At 51.7% G+C, this 23,720-nt stretch overlaps 1 protein-coding gene across 8 annotated transcripts in view; it reads right to left on the bottom strand.

The window, feature by feature from the left end:
- CTC1 (CST telomere replication complex component 1) overlaps window positions 1–23,720 on the bottom strand; it is a 139,092-nt gene that overhangs the window by 77,394 nt on the left and 37,978 nt on the right. For all 8 annotated transcript variants that reach the window (XM_061570931.1, XM_061570933.1, XM_061570930.1 and 5 more), the window contains one exon: window positions 6,589–6,782. In XM_061570931.1, coding sequence (XP_061426915.1) covers window positions 6,589–6,782 — 194 coding nt within the window. The remainder of the gene's footprint in view (window positions 1–6,588; window positions 6,783–23,720) is intronic.

Below are 23,720 nucleotides of genomic sequence, written 5' to 3'. Positions count from 1 at the left end.
GAACGCGAACCCCAAATAAAGGACACGAAGACAGAAAGAAGTGTTCGAGTCCTTTTATTACACTGGAGTCAGAAGTGAAACGGCATCTCAAAACAACTGAGAGAAAGAAGAAAAAAAAAAATATTCCTGCTACATCATCCGACGACGACGACCTTCCTCAGACAGTGGACCTGCCTGCGATGGAAGAGGAGATCCGTTCTGGAACGAGTACGGGTCCGGGTGAGCAAGGTGTCGACGCGTCGGTGGACCTGTCTGTGCCGGAGGACGCCAACTTACGATGGAGACAGATGGTGATGCAGATGGGGACCTTGAAAATCGTGCTGGCGCAACTGTGTGAGTTCACCACGCCGAGGACGACGACGGGGAGGCCCGGTGGTGATCCGCAGGCCTCTGCCTTTCCTGCGCTGCCAGCGCCATTGCCACGTGGCACGAAGACGCCATCTTGGGCGTGGCAGGGGAGAAACGGCGGGAAGCCGCCATCTTGTCTTCACCGCGGCGGGAGGACGCCGCCATCTTCAACATCGCGGCGGAGAGGCAGCCTTGCGCTGCCATCTGGAGGTGCCGCGGGGTGAGCAGCCTGCTGTGAGCTGCTGTTTTTCGAGGGGGTGCTGCGAGGAGAAGACGCCGATGCTGCAGCTGCTGGGGCGGGAGCTTCCCGTCCTGGCTCGGGTGCGTGACAACGGAGCCGTCAAGTCGCCGAACGAGTTCTGCGAGGCGTCTCAAGTTGCCACCCTGCCGTCCTCTTCTTGCTGCAGCCCCGGGCGAGTCATAACGATACGCACCCGGCCTTAACACACACCTCACCCATCTTTCGAGGGCCGGGGGGCTATTTTGGTTTTCTCTTATGACTCGATTGTGCGGAGCGCGGTTCGGACTGTGTGTATATGTGTGTAATAACGATGAACGCGCTATCTGCTTGTTGCTTGGTGTCAATATAAGTGTGTGCGTGTGTTGAGAATGGACGGAGAGTCTGCTGTATTTGCTGAGTGTCAAATTGTGTGTGTGCGCTGCTGCGTGGAGTTGTTATCTTGATGGTGAAGTTAATTATTAACTTGGGAGCGTCGGGTATCTTGCGCTGTATTATTTGTGGGTTACCTTGTGTGATGGGCTTAATTGGAAAAAAAAATATATTTTTTTTTTGGTGTATTGTGCTGCGAGGTGCTGTGTGCGATGCGATTGTTGCAAGAGAGAGAATAATTGTGTTGTTGCTGCAAAGTTACGACAGGATTAATGGTGTGTTGGTTGCCTGCAGATCTGCTTGCTATTGTGCTTAAATGTGCGCGTGTGATCGCGATATGCTGATTGCATGTGCTGTTATACCGTTCTGTATGGTTATGGGGTGCGATGCAGTGGTTGATTATTGGAATTGGGATTGTTATTATATTGTGCGTACCTGTTGGAAATTGGTAACAAATTCGAGGGGGACCCAAAAATTTGGTTGTATGGGTGTTGTGCACACGAGATTGCGTGTATATTATAGGGGTAATTGAGCTTTTTGAAAATGAGAGTGCGCGATGACGCCGTTGTGGGTGGCTTAGATGTTAATGCTAATGGGATCGTAAATGGGCGCCAAGTGGCGTCGTGTATTGGTTGATTGCATGCAGCCACGAGTTGCTTTGCGAGTTGGGTTGTGTAACTAATGTGGTTGGTAAAATATTGGTTAAAAATTCCCCGATATGACTGCTGCGCGCAGCAAGCTGGGGCTGTGCGTCTATCGTTGTTGGGGTTGTTACAATAAGACGGGGGATGCATTTTGTGACCCCCAGCATAGGGAAGCTGGGGTGCACGAATGGAGAAAACTGGCCACGTGTTCGCACGTTGGGCCGCCATTTTCTGGCCACGTGTTCGCACGTTGGGCCGCCATTTTGCGCGCACGCGGGGTATGGCGACGATGCGCTTTGCGGAAAGGGCCGCCATTTTGAGTGCGCGCGAGAGATTGCGCGAACGCGCTGGGCGAAGGGGGACGCCATTTTGAGCGCGCGGGAAAAACCGGGGTGGGGCAAATATTCCATCTGTTATGCCTGCCATTGTTGATTGGGTGATGCACGAGTTGTGGTCACATCGGGCTATGGCTGATGGCTGACCTGACAGCCCGGAGGCGAAACCTCCGTGGTATGTCTTAAACTAATGGGCCATGTGCTCATATGGCTCGGGGAGTCATGGTTCAGTTGTGCGGTGGCAGACTGAACCTGGTGTGCCGGGGGCTCACGGGATCTGGGTTAGGGTGTTATTGTCTCTATAAGAGAACATTGCCCCGTAGGGGGAGTCCATGGGGTCTGGCATTGCCGGGGGATGAACCTTCCCTGGGCTGGTGTGTGTCCATCTCCGATGGGATAGTAAGGGAGGAGCATGGCCGAGTGCTGCTCTTCCCCGAAATGGCACTAGCCGAGAGTATGGTAAATGGATGTTGCTGTGGGTTGACGACCACGGTGAGGGTTACGGCGAGTTAAACGTCACCGCTGGGGAGCGTGGCTCTCTCCACGCGAGGGTGTGCGATTAGGCGTTTTGTTGGTTTGTTGAGTGACTGTGGGTACATGCTGTGTACGTCTGAGGTCTGTGCTGGTCCTCAAGGGAGGACTGCTGGTGGGTAAGAGCAGAATTTTTGTTGTTGTTGTCACGTGTAAATAATATTGTTGTTAAAATGTAAATACTGGGGCATCGATCGCGGTTAATTTGGGTAATTATTGGGGGTTTTTTTTTTAAGCGGGCCAGATTTACATCATCTCCACTACCCTGAGGCCGGGTGGCTGTCGTGTACGACAGGCGGATGTGCGTTGTTGTGCTGTGCCTCAGGGGATTGGATTCTCCTTCTCGTCACAGATTCTTCAGCTCCCGTCGCACTGGGTGTTACCTGGTGTGCTAGCTGGATGAGGACTTGAAGGAGCAATTGAGCGCCGTTCGTCATTCTGCTCTACCACTTGCTCTTTGACGTTGGACTTGAGCCGAGCGGATGGAACTGCAACATGGACACGCACTAAAACATCACATTCTGGGTTGTGCGCGTTGGCCGTTCTTGCGTGTCAGTTGCCGTTGTTGTTCATTGTGCCATTCTTATTCTTGTTGTTGTTGTGCGGAGGACAGGCCGGTGTTCTGTTCCAGTTCCTGATACCTCCCCTTTCGTTGCTTGTGTTGTTGTTGTTATAATCTCCGTTGTGTCTGGGGGACTCCTGATTGTGATGCCTTCGTCCCGCATTATTTTGTTCTGTTTCAGCCGAGGACGGCTGGGATTTTCTCTACGGGGGAGGGTAGTGTAATGCGGGCGTAAATGGGCGGGGCGGATATGACGATCCGAGAGGGAGGAGTCAGGGTGACGTGGGGGAGAAGTTATAGCGGGGAGACAGGAAGCTATCTGGGTCAGTCGGGGGAGTGAAGGGTAGTGAACACGTTGGGTGGTCGCCGTGCCTCAGCCTGGTGGCTGAGGGGCTCATGACGGCGCCAGCCAGCGGGGTGGAAGAGAGAGTGGAGGATTGAGGTAGGAAATGGCGAGATAGCCATAGAGGCCACGAAGGGCTGACATTGGGAGGTGGCGAGATCGCCACGCACGGAGGAACAGGGAGCAGAGATGGAGCTGCTGGGGGAGCAGCCAGAGGGCTGTACCAAGAGCCTGCAGCGGAGCTGCAGGAGCGTGGAAGGCTACGGGAGCGAAGGCAGATGTGGGGCTGCCAGGGAGAGAGTCTCAGGAGGAGTGCCGTGTGGGAAGGAGAACGCGAACCCCAAATAAAGGACACGAAGACAGAAAGAAGTGTTCGAGTCCTTTTATTACACATTGCCTACACACTATCAGATCCCTATACATTCAGTTTTTTCATTCTCAGTTTCATTTATTAGGTATAACCCTGCGAGCCATTCGGCTTTTGACTCAACCAAAACGTTGCTGGCAAATGCAGATAAAACACCACGTCGCCTCGGCACTGCCACGTGAAGTGGGTTTAATCCACTTGCCAGTCGGCAATCGATTTATCCAAGCTGCCACGAACCCCACGCGCGCACGCACTGTGAACAAACGTCCATCACAACGACGGGAAAACATCCATTATGGCGATGAGCCGATCCCTAAACACTGGGTCACTTCCTTCATTTGATACTTACATTATCAGATGCCCGTAGATTACCAGATGTCCATACATTACCAGATGCCTACATTATAGAATGCCCATATCTTACCAGATGCCTATATATTGTCACATGCCTATACATGATCAATTCTCAATTACATTATCAGATTACTATACATGATCAGATGCCATTGTTTGTTAAATTGTATTTTCAGGCATCATTGTCTCGAGGGATGGGGTTAAATTCAAACAAGAGAATAATGAACCAATAAGCGAGGGCACCGAACTACAAATCTGGCCCACATTGGCTCAGGTAAAGCCACTTTAACATCATTTTCACTGCAAGTGGTGCACTCTCACGTGAAGCTGATTGATGGCGTCTGCCGCAAACTCGAAGTAACCACAGCTTCACTCCGCTTCGAAAGAGCAGCAGGTGTCCCATTTATCATAAAAGGCTCAGCGTCTTGAAAACGGGAGAGTGATCATACCTTATTCTTATAATGGGCTCTATATATAAACCAAACCAAGCGATGCATTACTGGACCAAACCAGTGTGCAGGGAAATAATAATAATTACTGACTTTGGTATTCGCGCCATTCATAAAGCTCTGGGCAATCACAAAATCTGCTGTGTTTCACAGCGAGAGTCTGCAGTAGTTTCACAGCAGGCGGCAATGTTGAAACGAGTAATCGCAATGGAGTTACTTCCGGGGCAATCTTTCATGAATTGTTTTTCATCAAATTTGGTTCACGAAGCCGGCACACAACAGCCGACTCTTTTATTGCGAATGACGTCACGGGAACTTCAGGGTGCACCGTGATCCAGCACACGCGTATTTCTAAGGTTAGTTTAAGACGTAGCAGGGCTTTCGCGACCAACATTATCCATAAGGTTTTTTTTTTTGTGGGTTAGGTCGCGTAAATATGAATGTCGTTAAACCCGCCACCACACGACACAGCCAATCAGTAAGGTTTGTCACGTTAACAAAACATGACAATTCATTACTAGTTCAGCACACCGCTCTATTGGAGAGTAAACCCACTACAACATTTACAATTCGAATTTCTACGGTCAATCACACCCGTAGAATTATTCGGGGGCAGGCCTGCCAGATTCAAACCGCAAGCGGCAACACGCGCGGCAGCTGGGGCCACGTGACCCGAACTAAACACAATTGGCCCACTGCAAGGAGGTTCACGGAGCAACCAGCTTCACTCATGGATGCTCTGACATTTATTAAGATTCGTATTATTGTTGCTGTGCTTGTCTACCATGAAAGGGCTCACTAGGCGATGGTGCCATGTGTAGTCCCAATTGAGTGGTTTGGCAGGGTAATTTTTCAGCATTGGAATGTTTGGAGAATAGCAGTTACATTGTATGCTTTTTGTAACCAATATTATTCATAAAAAAAGTTAATTCGTGTTAGATTGCAGAAATATAAATGTGTCGTTAACCCACGACCACCCGACACGGCCAATCAGTAAGGTTTGTCACGTAAACCAAACGTGCCAATTAGTTACTCCTTCAGCACACCGCTGTGTTGGAATGTAAACACACAACATTTACAATTCGGCTTCTCCGGGTTCTTCTTCATAGATAAACAAAAAACAAACCTTACAATGTAATTCATAATAAAAGTTATTTTGGGTTAGATCGCGTGAGTATAGATGTGTGGGTTTACTCTCCAACGCGCCGGTGTGCTGACTGCTGAAGTAGTAACTAACCGACACGTTTTAATTACGTGACAACCCTTACTGATTTGGCCGTGTCGAGTGGTGGTGGGCTAAAGACACTCACATTCACAGGACCTAACCCAAAGTAACTTTTTTATTATGAATAGTTTGGTTGATTTAGCTATGGGGAGAAACCGCAGACCGTGGGAACGCCAAAGGAAAGGCAAGAGAGGCCCAGATTCAGGAATGGAACCCAACGAGGCCTTCTTTGCTGTGCGTCTCACAAGTGTTATCCCTGTACCACCCAATATGCAGCCAATGCATTAAAAAAAAAACTTATTCCAAAATGTACCTGCAAACGGTGTACAACGAAGCAATCTTAAACTTGGTTATAGATGCGGCTGCGTTCAAGCCACAAGTTGCAATCGTTTGACTTCATACGCTCGTAAAGCACGCGAGATACAGAGCAATGCAATCTAGAGACATTTAGAAAAATATCGTCGTGTCACACGGGTTACGCAGAAATTAGTTGAAATGTTCGGTTGGCATGTTTATTTTGATGTTCATTAGGCCCGCCATTCTCACACGGTCATATTGCTAATTTCTTTGCTGGCACTAATTAGGTGCGCTCTTGTTCCCCGAGTGAAAGTCACACGTTTAACATTTGATCGCTCGCTCGCATGCTAAACAAAATAAACACTCCAATCAGGGTCGGATGTCGCGTAACTGTTTCTCCGACACAACTTTATTTAAGTATAATTGGACCCCAGTCAGCAGACAACACTGCAGAAAGATTAAGAGTGTTTTCGGTTAATTAGCTCTTCAACTCCCAGCGCAGCGATAGGAAATGCGTAATTACGTGTAGGCGAGCGGCAGTGGGAGGCGCTCCGCTTCCGTCGCGGGGAGGCGGCGCTCGTCCGCTTGGGCGCAGTGCTCCGACAGACATCGGACCAGTCGCCCAGACAGGGTTGCCACGGAGACGCCAGGATTTTCTACCCCCGGAAGGAGATTCAGCTCCACGAAGTGGTACACGCGTCCGAGCCACTCCGTCTCCTAGGAAACAAACGATCGTCAGAGCGACGGGAACTTTGAAAAAATAACATTTGCTGCTGCCGTAGGGGAAATACATACCTGTCAAATCATATGGTTTACCCGTATTCTTGTATAGAAAAATTGTGTAAAAAATAAAGTGTCTATTTTTCGTGTTTCTCCCTTGTGATGGGACTTTATAGGATGAACGTTGAGATTTATAAGGGCACGGGGTGACCAATGAGGTCTGAATTGGTCTGTAATAAGGTAGGGCGCTGATAAGGGGTTGACAGCTATGGAAATAGCAACATCTCAGAGACATCTGCAAACTATGTTTGTTTTTCTTATTCATTCGTATCTGATGATGATTGCTTGTGTTGCAATCGAAACGTCGTATTCTATTATTTAATTTATTTTATTTCTACGTGACTTTACCGAAAGAACCAAAAAGTAATTCCTGCAGTCACGAAAGCGCCAAGTAAAGTTTATAAAATATTTGTTTACTTTTTCACCAGGCAAGACCCCACTGAGCTACGCAGCTCTTTTTGAGAAGCGACCTGGACACAAATGATAGCTCAACGAAGATGGCTCATCGTCGTGTGGAAATTCATCTCAGCCAAATACTCTAAACGCGTGATGTTGATTCTAAACGTGGAGGGAAAAACCAGAGGACCCGGAAAAAAATCCACGCGATCACAGGGAGAGAGAGAGAGACACGAGCACAAACTCCAAATAAACGCACAGTTGGGTAAGAAGAGCAGCTGCTCTGCAGAAAATACAAGGTGCTTCCAGCTGCAACAAACCATCAACCTCTCTCGTTGAAAAACATCAACAAGCACACAACGCACCGTACAGAGGGCACCAGGACATTGAGGACTCGAAGAGCTTCAAAGAAATACGAAGAAAGCCATGAGAAATCATAAAAACCACGAGAGGCTGAAAGCATCCCGCAGAGGATGTGAATATACAATGCTGGCTTGCATTGGGATTTTTAGTTTCTAGCCACTTGAAATGAAAAAAACCCAGGATTATCAAAATGGACGGGAATGAAAGCAACGCTAATTGGTGCTTTGAGCAGCATAGGCCTTCATCATGGCCGCTGTTATCAACTGGAAACATTATGGCCACTTCATAGAGCAAACATCCCCTTGCCTTCCCAACTCCAGCCACCCTCGCCCCCCATCACCCCCCACTGCCTCACGAACCCACATCCCACCGGACCTCCACCGACACCGCTGTCTGCGTGCAAGGAGTTGGTGGAGGGGGGGGGGGCAGCGGAAAGAGTTTTTAAAAGAGCATCATTAATAATTCATGCAGGCAGATGTGCTCTGCTGGGGGCCTGCCAATCACTCTGCTAGCGCACGGACGGACACGCGCGTGCACCACAGCACGCACCGCGGCTTACGCGGGAGGTCACACGAAGCTGCGGGTTAACAAATAAAACGAACAAAAAGCCAACGTTTCGCGATCCTCATGACTGGTCGTTAATGATTTTTCTATTTAAGAATTCCCAATGAGAGCGATTTCAATTTCAGATTTTTTTTTTGCCGGCCCAATTCTCGACGTTGGCAAGGCAGTTGCACACGTGGCTTCTCCGTGCGTGCGTTCATGCAATTTTCTTATCGCTATTCCACCCCCACCGACCCCTGTGCAAGTGAGGGATAAGTCCACACTGATGCACGGTAATTCCGTTGAAACTCGTGAAATAAAAAAAAGATGGGAGCTGTGCATGTATTTTTTTTTTACATTTCACGCACGCCTGACCTGCGAGGCATTAAGTCACACAGCGCCTGCCAAACCCCAAACAGCGGGCCTTCACTCACGTGCACACTTCAGCCTTAAGCGGAGAACTCTGATGCTTTCCTAACATTGCCGGACCCCATCCATCTGCCTGTCCATCCGTGTCGATTATGTTCACACGCCTGCGCAGAGACATCGCGCGATGCCAAATCTTGACTCTTGGGATAAACCTTGAATGGCGTCGAAAGAAAGACAATGGGTCATGGAAGTGATCAAAACGAGAAATAAGAACACGATTGCATGCATTCTACGCAGGGAAAAATGTTTCGTGTGTTTAGTTTGTTGTCCATCCCCTGCACCTCCGATTAGCACGGTTGGCTACGTATGGTGCGAAAGAAGTTCCCCGTACGTACATTGACAAAGGACATTACGGACGATGGAACGGAAGGGGGGAAAAAACGAAAGGAAAGCAAAGGATGGGGATATTGAAGGAGCTGAAGGGTCACTCATTGAAAGAGGCAGAGACCGGAGGACGGAAAAGATGGCAGCCAAAAGGACCTGCCGTTACGGCAAAGCACAAACGGAGAAGAATCTGACTCCGAAGACGCGACCGGACAACGGTCGACCCCGCTTCACAGTGAAGAGCGGGAAATTACTTCATCATGACCCACAGCGACTTCCTCTCTGCTCGTCACTATACTCACTCCTGAGTATCCATGACCTCCCGTAATAAACTACTCCCACTCGCTGATATTTTTGGCTTTGCAATAACATTGGTGTAACACTGTCCTCCGGGTTACATTTACAACACCATCTGTCTTTCTCAGATCACGGCTGGGGAATGCGACGGATTATGTTTAGACGCTTGCCCATCTCCCACTGTCCGTATACTTTGGTCCTGTACCGTCGTTGAAAAGCCAATATTCAAATAATCTAATATTCGCTGGTATTTGCAGATATTAGGCTCCATCTAACTCTGTTCCATTTCAACTTCACCAACACATTGACAGTTCCTCCGGATTCGCCCCTATCACGCCGGCAGCTTTGTGCCCGAAATACTTTAGTTGCCATCTCTGCCGTTAGGGTTGGGCTGTCGAGCCTTGTCACCGGTAGTTTTCCTTGCTGTGAAAGGGATTTGCAACTAAAGTCCATTCCAGCACCGCGGTTCAAAAAGCTGTGACCTTCCTCCACTCTGCTGCACCAAACGTCCAGATTTTCACGTGCAGCCATCGGTGGAACGTCCAAAGTGCCTTGCCCACAACACCGCCAGGCTGCCCTGCTAAAAGTGGTAGGCACATGAACCATGGGGTGCGTGCCGTCTGCTTCACCGTGAACATCCCATGGCGTCGTTCGAAAAATAGCAGGCCATTGCAGTGCCATGGTCCACATTGGCCCAATTATAAATATTACTCTCAAATTACTTCATCAGGAAACGCACGGCAACTGCTACCCCCTGCATTAAACATTTGGTAAGTACCCTCCAACACAAAGATTATCAAAGGCACGGTGAGAGTTTTCTGGGTAAGCAGGCAAAATCAGGCTGTGTTTCTTGCCTCCGACAATGAATGCCATCATCATTAATCACCATGGCGATCCATGATGCAAGTGGTGGCCAGCGCAAAAGGCCCGGCGGCGCGTTAAGATCGGGCTCACTTTGCATCGGCGAGCAGAGGCAGAGCAGAACAGATGGCTTCCTGGACAAAGGAGAAAATCTCATTTTGAGACGCAAATTCTGGGCGGCACAGGGGTCGCATGGCATTCGTGTGCAACGATGCGAGGTGTGCCAGATGCCGCGTGAGTTTTTTTTGTTGCCGTTGTATATACGTATTCTGCTTCACCTTGTGCAAGGGTGTGATAAGCCGTGCTGATGCGTGCGCGCGTGCGTGCGTGCCCGTGCGTGGAACGCGCGCGAGAATTGCAATTCTCGCGCGCGAGAATTGCAATTCTCGCGCGCGTTCCACGTGTATATTTTTGCGTGTTCGCTCGCGCGTGCGCACGGGCGCGAGTGGCCCCGCGTACGCGCTGGCAAAGATTTTGGGCGGCGCGCGTGCGGGCGGGCGAAGAGCGGCGGCACGGCGGTTGGCGCGCTGCGCCGCCGACCAGAGTTCGATTCCCGCTCACGGTCAACACCGGTGACGATTATCTGTATTGGTGCTGGGCCTCCTCCTCCCCTAGGTCGACTCGGACAAAAGGCGGCCGGGTGAGGTGCTGGCCACCCCACCCCCTGGTGGGAGGTGTGCCGTGCCGGCCTTCATAGGTGCTCGCGTTCAGCACTTGTCCCCCCCACAGTCTTTAAAAGTGACAAGGGGGAGCTTGGCATTTGAGGCCACACACAACTCTGCCTCCTAAGCTGAATCAGGTCCACACATGCTTGGTACGTGTGTCGCGTCTGACACGGCAGCGTCACTTTGTTATCTTCGGGTAAAGTTAGAAGTTGCAAACTCTTTGTGAAATGGACTGCTATCACGTAAATGGAATACAGAACGTGTAGCAATGTTGACAATCATTGAGATGTTTGATCAGTTTGCAGGTGTTCTTTTGCAATGTGCTGAAACTGAAAGAGCGTAATGTTTTTTTGTATTTTATTGGCAATTTCTTGTTTTCTCTATCTGTACCCATGTATTACTCAATTATGTCCGCAACACGCCGTACCAAAACGAGAAGATTACTCAATTACCGAGCGTGTGAAGTCTGGCAAAACAGCCTTCTATCGCGGAGTAAAACATCCAACGTTAGAGCGACTTTTGCCATTTAATCTGAATCACAATTTAGTCTCTGTTCGCCTCTTTGCGGTAAGCAGCGAACACAGCGACGATCACAACGCCCACAGCGGAGTCTCCGGCGAGGAGGCGCCGTCTTGTTTTACTCTCACGGCATCGCCGCAGCCCGGTCGCCCGCCACCCCTCCTCACCGTAACTGCGGAATTCGAGCAGCCCCAGGTTGGTCGGTTTGACAATGCAACTCAACTGCAGCATTCCCTACGCCAAATCAACAACAACAAAACAACCTCGATAACAACGCCTCTTTAAAAATAAAAAGTACATGAAGGCAACGTTTCATGCAATGGCCCTTCATCACGGCGCGTTGCGTGGCTCGACCTCTCAATGGGCTGTGAAGATGGCCCGTTGCCTAAAACGTTGCCTCTTATAAACATGTCCTTTTTAAAGGCCGTGTTATTGACGAACTCGTTGAGTGCTTTTGTTCTTCGTGCGTGGGCACCACTGCCAAAGCGGCAGCAGCAACAGCATCGCCAAATGCTGTGTTTAATTCGCTAAATCAGTGTCAGCTTAGGAAGTTTTTCACTCCAGTTGCTTTATGGCAACGTCTCCACCCTAAAACTCATCCCAAGACTCCACCACGGCGCACCGACTGCCGTAATGCCACCACCCTTAAGGCGCATTGGGCCACGTGACTCCACGCTGGCAGCTGTGGGCACACCAACGCTCCGTGTTCGCGTCCTGGAAAGGGCGCTATTCAATTCCTAAATAGAATTCTAGATGTTGTTATTTTCATGAACGTGTTATTCATCGTATATATATACGTTTGTAGTGGCGTAACGCGCGGGGGTTAGCCAAGAGAGGGTGCAACTGAGGTCGCACAGGTGTAGGCGGGGAGACATGGATTAGGTGCCGGAGAGGCGGCATTAATTGGGCGGGTGCATTTGGGGACGAGCAGGTGCGAGCGTTGGAAGACGGGGTAGACGCCGGAGAGCCGGGAGATGGAGGTGATGAGAGAGAGAGAGCGCGTGCCGGAGGAGCCGTGAAGGTGTCAGCTTAATGGGGGGGTGAGGACCCCAAATGAGGAGGGAGATATAAGGGTGTGTGCGGATCAACACGGGGAGAGTTGGTTGCTTGGTGCTCAAGGGATGAAGAACACCTGGGACCTCGCCCTCCTCACCTCGTCCTCGCCAGCGGTGTTGGCTGATCCCCTGCTGGGGGCAGGGACGAGGGTGGAGGTGTGAGGGAAGCTGAAAGTGTCCGTGTGAGTATGCCACTACACGTTTGTTGAAGCAGCTTAACATCTTATTCATTAATTCGTTCCAGTTTTTTACCCAGGAAAGCTTCACCGACTCTCAAGAACTCCTTTTTAGGAGGGTCCTGCCAAAGTGTTTGCATTTAGGGGGGGCGATGATGCGATGTGCAATCCCAATCGAGTATTTTGCAGGTAAAATTTTCAGCATTGGGAAGGTTTGTGCCAACACCCGTTACACTGGCATGCTTTTATTTCAGCTATGGGAGGGGACCGAAGAACCGGGAGGAAAATCCACGCAGAATAGAGGGAGAACATACAGACCCCACACCGAGAGGCCCCCGAGTCGGGCATCGAACCGAGGCGCTTCTCGCTGTGAGGCCACGAGTGTTACCGCTGCCGCGCCACGCTGGTGACGTCTTAACGCCGGGCGGGAAATGAGGCGAGATGGCCTGGACCTTGAATGCCCATCACAGTGAGGACGGCACACGACAAGCACACGACAAGCACACGACACTCACACGTGTGTCGAAACATCCAGGAGGGGAAATAACCAAGCAGGGGCTCAATTAAACCGCTCAGTTCGCGTTCCATATGCAAACGTTGTTCGAGCCACTCAACGGGCAGTTGTTATTAAACACTTTAATTAGTGAAATCGCTTCATTGACATTCATCGACGTTAGTGCCTGCGTGTTATTTAACGGAGCTGGATATGGCACTTTGGTTTATTTATTTTATTTTAAAACGCTTAAGCCTAATTAATGCCGCAGTTGATTCTCAAAAGTCAGCCTGGGCACAGCCACCAGTTCATGTCCCACGTGTGAATTGGAGAGAGCTTCGCTGCGCCGCATGAAGACAACTGTGAACCGCCACTGCTCTCTAAAGCGCGCTTGCAGTGGGCGCCTGTGCAGCACACACGTATGTTGTGTGCTCCAACTGCCTGACGGCGATTTCGCTGCTTCGGACAATGTTGCAGCTCAAAACTCCAGACCGCGACAACGCACCAAACTGAGGAGTTTGCATTTTTAACCGCTCACCCCTCCGCGACCGACGTGCGACAACTTTAATTTGCAGCCGACAGGACGAGACTTGCAGTGACGAGATGACAGTCTGCCGAGGCCCACGGGGTCTGGAGGTTGAGAAGCTCCGATTTTTCGGAATGCGATTGGTGTGTTAAAATGCATGGAAGCATCCAACGGTGTGAAAACACAATTAAGCGGCACGTGCGTACGTACGTTCAACTTCTTTCGCATCGCACGTAGCCAACCATGCAAATCGCAGGTGCGGAGGAAGGACAACAAACTAAACACAAGAAAGCAATTCCAAAGAATTTTTTTTCCATCTGGATGTAAAAGTGCATGGCTCCAGTGGCTTCCTAATACAGTAAAACCTTGGATTGCGAGTAACTTGGTCTGCGAGTGTTTTGCAAGACGAGCAAATTTTTTTTATAACTATTAATTTGATAAACGAGCGAGGTCTTGCAATACGAGTAGTACGTATTTACGCTTTGTCTGCCGAGTGTCACGTGATCACAACTGACATACGAGTGCTTTGATATACGAGTGCTTTGGATTAGAAACACGTTTCCGGACCGAATTATGCTCGCAATCCAAGGTTTTACTGTATATTATTATTGCTATCAGGGTGCAAAACATTCCATGTACACTCACTGACTGAGCCCTCTAGCCTCACCGCAAAACTCTGCCCCCCCATGCAAAGGTAGCGTTGTCATTGACACTCACACAGGACGCTACCGCTGACCGTCTCAAGACGAACTCCAGAGTGCGTAGGGCAGAAACGCGGCGCGCCACCGAAACCACCGGCAACGGTGGCGAGTGGGCGAGCTGCGGCGCGCGTACACCCACACTCGTGCATCCTCCCCCCAAGGTCCACACCGGGGAGACACAATTTAGACGAGAGGTTCCTTTCCCTGGGCAAGGAGACAAATCTGTCGGCGAAGTCACAAGAGGGAATCCGAGATGCGCACGATTGAAGGATCGCAGTAACACCGCTGCATTCGACCTCCTCGACTCTGGCCGCCAAAAAAAATTGGCATTCTGTCTCGTCTTGACATTTCTGTTTGCCTCTCAACATTTATTTTTTGTATCCACTTCAAAGATAAAGAGTTGTTGATCATAGGAATCCTTTGTTTGAGCTGTGGGCGGGCGGTTACTCCAAAGGATATTTTTCTGTTGCAAAGCACAGGTTGGGCTTTTTCATTTTGCACGAAATGATTGGGAGGGAGAGGGAGGTATGGGTGAAAAAAAAACACATTTGTGAAAACACAGCACAACAAAAACAACATAAATCACTTCGCCACAAAAGCCAACGGCGTTTGCACCGGCGGTATGCACTTTCAAATATATGGGCTACAACTTCTGGGCTTAAACAATGAAAATGTAATTTTTGGTCTTTGAATATTCTTAACTGTGAAGTGCACAATTGGTGATGACCACTAGATGCCACGGCAACGTGACCAAGGAAGGTGCCACTCGATGATCAAAGACAACCTCACCCTTGGAAGCCAACTATTAGACAACTGGAGAGAACACAGGCGAGAGCAATTACTTAGGTGAGTACTCGTGCGCGTTTGCATGCAACTGTCAATGATTTGTGTTCGAGTCTAAATGTGTACCTTTGTTTTGAGGTGCGAGAACTCGTGTGGGTATACAGTGTGGGTATACAGTGTGGGTAGGCAACGGTGGTGGAGCGGTTCGCGCGCTGCGCTACGAACCCGGAGACCCGAGTTCGATTCCCGTTCACGATCAACGCCGATGACGATTATCTGAACCGGTCCTGGGCCTCCCTTAGGTCGACTCAGCCTCAAATGAGTACCTGGTGTGGGGAATAAACATCGCCACTGGGGAGACAAAGGCGGTCGGGCGTGGTGTTGCCCACTCATCCCCTCGTGTGTCCATGCCGGCCTTTCATAGGTGCTCGCTAACAGCACTTGCTCCTACAGCCTGTTTAAGGCAATATGGGGGATCTTTGTCTTTGTATATATTATTTAACACACACCAAATTAAATTAAAAACCATTCCAATAGAATCGATGCGATCACATTTGCACCTTCACAATCCACGTTAAAACAATGTAGTCCATCATTAAAAAATAAATAACATGATTAATGTTACAGGTCATTGCAGTGTTAATGATTTCCTTGAACATTAATTCTCTGTTAAAACTATTACAGCATTAATTTCCGTGGTTCAATATAGTTTATCAACGCCTGTCATCCATCACCACGGTGTACTTCCACATCCTTGTAAAATGCATCCGTCTCACGGCCGGATTTCTGCTCATTACTTTGTAACGCGTTCCAACGCGGGTTCAAAGCATCAATTCATTCGCTCTCAATTAGCTGGCGGTGCTGCCGCCGCCGCCACCGCCGCCACCGCGTTGGCAGGGCTGCAGAGGCACAATTAGCAACAACAACAACAGACAACTCAATGCGCTCATCAAATAACTCTCTAGATGGAAAAAAGATGCAACACGCGACGTTTCGGGAGAATGGCCCGTTCCTGATAGCGTTGTCCTATGAAGAATGTCCCATTGCTTTCATGAAGAAAGGCAATGTTGGGGGCAAAGCCCCTCCCCCCCCAGCCTGTCTGCGCTCAGAAGAGGGAACGCTGCTCAAACACGTCGCCCCAATATTGTTCCTGTGCGTGCCACACGGTGTCAATGACTCAATGCGTTGTCGAGAGCGGCGGTTCCCGACCTTTGCGAGTGTGCCGACCCCCGCTTATTCAACCTCCAAACATTTAGCGCGCCCGCCGCCACCACCACACGCAATCAAGTAGTTACTTTAAAATTGTACTTTAAAATTGTACATTTCCTTGACGAGGGTGCTATTATTATTATTCTCCTTTTACGCGGACATCCGCGGACACCTGCGGTAGCCTCTACATAGGTAGCTACCTACTAGGCCACTACCTACGTAGGAGCAGGCTACCTACTACTACGTAGTAGTACCTACCACTACCTACTACTACGTAGGTACAGTGAGGGAAAAAAGTATTTGATCCCCTGCTGATTTAGTACGTTTGCCCACTGACAAAAGAAATGATCAGTCTATAATTTTAATGGTAGGTTTATTTGAACAGTGAGAGACAGCATAACAACAACAAAAATTCAGAAAAACGCATGTCAAAAATGTTATGAATTGATTTGCATTTTAATGAGGGAAATAAGTATTTGACCCCTCTGCAAAACATGACTTAGTACTTGGTGGCAAACCCCTTGTTGGCAATCACAGAGGTCAGACGTTTCTTGTAGTTGGCCACCAGGTTTGCACACATCTCAGGAGGGATTTTGTCCCACTCCTCTTTGCAGATCTTCTCCAAGTCATTAAGGTTTCGAGGCTGACGTTTGGCAACTCGAACCTTCAGCTCCCTCCACAGATTTTCTATGGAATTAAGGTCTGGAGACTGGCTAGGCCACTCCCAGACCATAATGTGCTTCTTCTTGAGCCACTCCTTTGTTGCCTTGGCCGTGTGTTTTGGGTCATTGTCATGCTAGAATACCCATCCACGATCCATTTTCAATGCCTTAGCTGAGGGAAGTGTGTTCTCACCCAAGATTTGACGGTACATGGCCCCGTCCATCGTCCCTTTGATGCGGTGAAGTTGTCCTGTCCCCTTAAGAGAAAAACACCCCCAAAGCATAATGTTTCCACCTCCATGTTTGACGGTGGGGATGGTGTTCTTGGGGTCATAGGCAGTATTCCTCCTACTCCAAACACGGCGAGTCGAGTTGATGCCAAAGAGCTCCATTTTGGTCTCATCTGACCACAACACTTTCACCCAGTTGTCCTCTGAATCATTCAGATGTTCATTGGCAAACTTCAGACAGGCATGTATATGTGCTTTCTTGAGCAGGGGGACCTTGCGGGCGCTGCAGGATTTCAGTCCTTCACGGCGTAGTGTGTTACCAACTGTTTTCTTGGTGACTATGGTCCCAGCTGCCTTGAGATCATTGACAAGATCCTCCCGTGTAGTTCTGGGCTGATTCCTCACCGTTCTCATGATCATTGCAACTCCACGAGGTGAGATCTTGCATGGAGCCCCAGGCCAAGGGAGATTGACAGTTCTTCTTTGTTTCTTCCATTTGCGAATAATCGCACCAACTGTTGTCACCTTTTCACCAAGCTGCTTGGCGATGGTCTTGTAGCCCATTCCAGCCTTTGTAGGTCTACAATCTTGTCCCTGACATCCTTGGATAACTCTTTGGTCTTGGCCATGGTGGAGAGTTTGGAATCTGATTGATTGATTGCTTCTGTGAACAGGTGTCTTTTATTTCGATTTAAAGCTTTCGTGACTGCAGGGATTCATCTTCTTGGTTCTTTCGGTAAAGTCACGTAGAAGAAAAATAATAAAATAATAAAAATAAAACATAATAAAATAATTCTCACGACGTTTCGGCCACAACGCAAGCAGCCGTCTTCAGGTGGATAACAGGTCTGTCGAGAAGGCAGTCTGAATGGCACGCCCCAGGCTTGGAGCGACTATTTATGCTGGAGTAATGCAAGCAAGGATTGAGGGGGGGCGGAGTCTGGGTCACGTGAGGAGAGGGAGGAGTTAGGGTCACGTGGGGGAGAGGATTTAGGGGGAGAACCGGAAGGGGATAGGGAGTTGGGACGGAGTGAAACGGGAGGAGGCCACGCTGGGCAGTACGAGGAGAGTAGCGCTATCGCCACGCATCGGGAGACGTCGGCACCGTCAGCCATCGGTGTCAGGACGCAGAGGGCTAGTGGGCTGTGGAAGGCTAGCTGCAGAGCGGAGCAGCAGTGAGGCTGCAGAGCGGAGCAGCAGAGTGGCTGTGGAGTGATCGTCGGAGGAGACGCGGGCCTGAGCGAGGACGCCGTGTGAGTGAGATTCTACGAAACCAAATATAGGACAACGGAGATTGACACTGAGAAAGAGTCCTTTATTACATTGGTGTCAGAAGTGAAACGGCATGTCAAAACAGCTCAGAAGAAAGAACGTCCCTGCACCATCTTCTGCAGCATCTTCTGACGACGACCTCCCTCCAGCGGTGGTGCTACCGACGATGGAGGGGGGAAGCGACGCTGGTACGAGCGACGGTCCGGGCGTGCAGGACGTTGCCGCTTCGGTGGGTCCATCCGCGCGAGTGGACGCTGATGAAGGATGGCGACAGGTGGCGGCCAAACTGGAGGCACTGAAGACGGTGCTGGCGCAGTTGTGTGACCTCGTGACGCCGGCGACGACTTCGGGGAGGCCCAGCGGGAAACAGCGGGCCGGGGCCTTGCCGACGCCGTCAGCCCTCTCCACCACGCGGCACGAGGACGCCATCTTGGGCGTGGCCGCGGAGGAACGGCGGGAAGCCGCCATCTTGCGCTCTCCACCGCGGGGAGCCGCCATCTTGAATACGTTGCGGAGTGACGCCATCTTGTCGCTGCCGCACGAGCCACCATCAACGGAGGACGGCAGAGCAAGGACCCGCAGCCGTCATTTAACAACTGTTAAAGAGTTCTCCATCGGCGGCGATTGGAGCGCGTTCGCCTGCCGATTTCAAGCAGCTGTACGATCCGCAAAATGGACGGACGCGGAGGCCCTGGAAGTCCTACCAACACTTCTCGACGACGAGTCCGTCAGGTTTTTCCGCTCCATCAAGGCCGACAAGAAGAGGACGCTGCAGGGTGTCTTCGAGGAAATGGCGGATGCGTATGAGCCTCCGGACGATGACCATTGTAGATTCGTACAGCGGCAATGGGCGCCCGAAGAATCGCCGGTGGCATTCCGGGGCGCCGTTCTGGAACTGGCGATGGCCGCATACCCCGAGACGGAGCCGGATTTGTTGGAACCCCTTGTGTTGGGCAAGATGCTGGAATTATCTAGAGACTTGGGGATCCCCATGCCGGTGTGCAGCCATGATAAGTTGACGTCCCGGGCTGCAGCTAAGTGCTTGGATGCTCAATTTAACCTCCGACGCTGGAAACAGGTGTCAGCTTGGACGGGGGGCCCCATCGTCGAAGACGGTGCTACGGGGTGGGATCCTAAGAAGGCGGTCTACGTTCCTGACGACAAGGGTCCGCAGGAGTTGACGGCCGCCTCCACCCAGTGGCCTGCTCGGGGGGGAACGGGGCTGAGGTCCGGGCCGCCGACGCGGGAGCGTCGGTACAGAGGGGGTGCCGGGCGCCGAAACGACGTGGAGTGTTTCCGCTGCGGCCGTAAGGGCCACTTCGTCAGGGATTGTTGGGCTCGCATCCCGGGGCCGCCCCAGCAGGAGGCCTCGACCACGGACGTGACGCGAAAGGACCATTCAGGACAGGCAAGTCGGTGCGCATCAGACACCTGGCAAGGCCTGTCACCTCATGCATCACCATCGCCGCGCGGTCCGTGTGTCGTTAACAACGAGGGGCCGCCGATTGACCCGTGTCGCTCACTGACGCAATGGCGGAGATTGGCACGGAGGGTGCTTGCGGCTGCTACTGGGTCGTCCACTGTACCGGGTTCTATTCAGAGAGTCGAGGTGCGTATTTTGGTGGACTCCGGTGCGTCCGTGACCATTATTTCGGACGTCATTTTCCATCTCTTGGGCATTCCGCCAGGGAGAGTGCGACCGGTTTATGATTCATGCATAGCGGCGAACGGGGGAAGTATGGGCATTGTGGGCCAGGTGGACGCCAACATATCGATTGAGGGGGTGTCGGCTTCAGGGACCGTTTTGATCTCTAGGTTCCTCGCGGTGCCCTGTTTGTTGGGGACCGATTTCCTGGCAAAAATGCCCATTCAAATAAGGGTTGATCAAAATTGCATTGAATTACCGGGGGGTCGGAAAATTTCGTTCTTGCCGTCGCCCTGGGGCCGGTCTGCCCCTGTTTGCCAGGTGCAGGCGCTGTCCGAGGTATCTGTTGACATTCCATCTTGTTCGCAGATGCTTATCCCGTTGAGATATCGGAAACCAGTGCCTGGCGTTGAGTGAGCGGTGAGGGTTTTGTTATCACCGTCCATGGCTATAACAGGCGGCTCGGCGCTAGTTGGGGCACAAACGATTGTCCGGCCGGGCCAGCCTCCGTTTTTACAAGTGCTGAATGGGAGTGCGGAGAATGTTAGCGTACCGGCCGGAACGGTTTTGGCTCACGCCACGACCGCGTTCACGGCCCATGACGACCGGGGCCGCCGGGACATGGTAGGGGGGGTTTCGGGCCCACTGGGCAGGATGATCGGTGGGTTGCCGAGTTGTGCGGGGAGAATTCATCCCTGACCGGAGAACAATGGTCCGCGCTTCGCGCGCTGTTGCTAAGCTATTCCGACGTGTTCAGCTCGGATGATTTTGACTTGGGACGCACCTCCTTGCTTTCCCACCACATTGATATGGGGGACGCCGCTCCGATTCGGTTGAACTCGCATCGGTTGAGCCCGACGGAGCGGGATCAGGTTCGCGGTGCAGTGGAGGACATGCTGGCCGCTGACATAATATCCCTATCTAACAGTCCATGGGGCGCGCCGGTAGTCCTTGTGAAGAAGGATGGGAAACTGCGATTTTGCGTCGATTTTCGAAAATTAAACAAGGTGTTCATGGCAGACGCGTACCCCCTGCCGCGTATGGATGATTCCCTCGATGCCTTGTCCGGGGCGAAGTTTTTTTCAACGCTTGATCTCTCCTCAGGATTCTGGCAGCTTCCCCTGGATGAGTCCTCGAGGGAAAAGACGGCTTTCCGTACGCCGCAGGGCTTATTTCAGTTTAATTGCCTTCCGATGGGCTTGAATGCGGCCCCTGCCACTTTTCAGCGGTTGATGGAGCTGGTGTTAATGGGTCTGCAGTGGGAGACATGTTTGATTTATTTAGACGATGTCATCGTCTTTAGCCGCACATTTGACGAACATTTACAGAGATTGGAGACGTGTTTGCTAGGATGCGCTCCGCCAATCTAAAATTTTAACCCAAAAAGTGTCACCTACTGCAACGATCCGTGCGTTATTTGGGACACATAGTCAGTGCGGACGGGGTGGCCACGGACCCAGACAAGACGGTGTGCGTTCGCAACTGGCCAACCCCGGCCTCAGTTAGGGACTTACGTCGCTTCCTTGGGTTCGCCTCATATTATCGTAGGTTCGTTCCGAACTTTGCTATGATCGCTAGGCCCTTGCACCTCCTTACGGGGAAGGGTCGGAGGTTCAGTTGGGGACCGCCGGAGGAAGCGGCGTTTGAGGGCCTACGCGATCGGTTGGCGACGGCGCCGACATTGGACTATCCGGATTTTGATCGACCTTTTATTCTGGATACGGACGCTAGTGACACCGGGATCGGGGCCGTTCTGTCACAGTCCAAGGGCGGCGTGGAACGCGTGGTAGCCTACGGTAGCCGCGTGCTGTCCCCGGCGGAAACCCGCTACTGCGTTACTCGCCGCAAACTATTGGCTATTGTCTATTTTCTCCGCCAATATCGACCGTATCTATACGGCCGTTCGTTTATTGTGCGCACGGACCATGCGGCTCTGCAATATGCCCTGAGAGTTGACCAACCATCTGGCCAACTGGCACGATGGTTGCAGACCCTGCAGGAATTTTCCTTCGACATTCAATATCGGAAGAGGTCGCGTCACACGAACGCGCTCTCCAGATTACCACAGGGGTCCCCTTGCGCTTGCGCGTCGGGTACGAATAGGTGTACGCCGGTTCAGCTACCCCCTCGGCCTGTCGTGTCAGCTGTCGAGGTGCCTGAGGCTCCGGTGTGCCCAGGACCGGCCGATGGGGTTCTGAACCTGCCGCGCTCGGTATGGATCCGCGAGCAATTGCTTGATGACTCGTTGGGGGCTGTACGGAGTCGGGCTGCGAAGGGAGCGGGGGGACTGCTGTCCGGTGGGACGCCGGGGGCCGCTCTCCGGGATGGGTTGCTCATGTGGAGGGAGGGGTTGCATGACCGCTGGCGCCTGGTGGTACCGTCGTCGTTACGGTACGAATTTATTCGGATGGCGACACTTTATTACATCTCGGGGTGCAGAAAACTTTGTTAACATTGCAGCGAGACTACTTCTGGCACGGCATGACGACGGATGTCGTCGGACACATTCGGGCGTGTCCCGAGTGTGCCCGCGGAAGCCGCCTAAAAACCCATATGTGCCGCCGGTGCAGTCTATACAGGTGTCTCAGATCAACGAGTTGGTGGCGTTGGATATTTTGGGACCCTTCCCGCCATCCGCTAGGGGCAATACATTTTTGCTGGTCGGGGTGGAATATCTTTCCCGCTGGCCGATGGCTTGGCCCTTACCCGACCAGTCGGCGGTGTCTATCACGGACGCCTTCCTGTTTGGATATGTACTGGACAAAGGGGCGCCGGAAAGGCTACTCACGGATCAGGGGCGAAATTTTTCTTCTAAATTGTTGGCGGAAGTGTGCGCTGCTCTGGGAACCAAGAAGGTTCGTACGTCTCCCTACCACCCGCAGACGGATGGCATGGTGGAACGGCTTAATCGGACGCTGTCGGCCATGCTACGTCACACGGTTAACGAGAAACAAGCTGATTGGGATTTGCACATACCTGGGGTACTCTCCGCGTATCGGATGACGCCTCATGCGTCCACAGGGTATTCTCCATTTTTTCTAATGTAAGGCCGCGAGAATGTGCCGCCGGTGGACGTACAGCTGGGTACGGGGGTGAAGGGTCCTGTTAAGCCTCTCCCCGAGTACATTCAAGACACTGTTCGACGCGTCACCGAGGCACGGGAGAGGGCCCGATTGGCTACTGCCAAGACTCAGGCACGAAAAGAACATTGCGCCCGGCGCTCGACCGGTAAATGCCCCTGGCAGGTGGGGGACATGGCCTGGCTGCACTGCCCGCAGGTGCGGCCGGGGACCTCCCCTAAGCTTCACAAACCATGGCAAGGGCCGGTTAAGCTTATTGAGGTCCCTAACCCGCAGTCCGCGTGGGTTCGGTTCGGATCGCGGCGCTGGTACGTCCATACGTCTCGGTTGAAGCCCTACGTGGCCCCGCGGACGGATGCGTCATCTCCTGATGTTGCCCCGCGGACAGATGCGTTATCTCCTGATGTTGCCTTGCCGGTGTCTGTTGCACCTGACGCACCTCTGCCCTTGCCTGTTGACCCTGCAAGCGCGCCTGTCGTGCCTTCTACAGACGAACCAGCCGTGACGCTGGCGGATGCGGCGAATCCTGCTCTGGGTGGGCCTACCACGGCGTCGGGGACACTTGACCCCGCCGCCCCTCCAACTCCACCACAGACACGGTTGCGGGAGACCCCGGACTTGGGTCTCTCTGGGGAACGGGACCTTG

The sequence above is a fragment of the Lethenteron reissneri genome, chromosome 46, assembly GCF_015708825.2.
Source record: "Lethenteron reissneri isolate LAM-NWPU_2019-01 chromosome 46, ASM1570882v1, whole genome shotgun sequence".
Taxonomy (NCBI): Eukaryota; Metazoa; Chordata; class Hyperoartia; order Petromyzontiformes; family Petromyzontidae; genus Lethenteron; species Lethenteron reissneri.
Note: the sequence above shows the minus strand (reverse complement) of the source record. Positions and strands in the feature narration are given on the sequence as shown.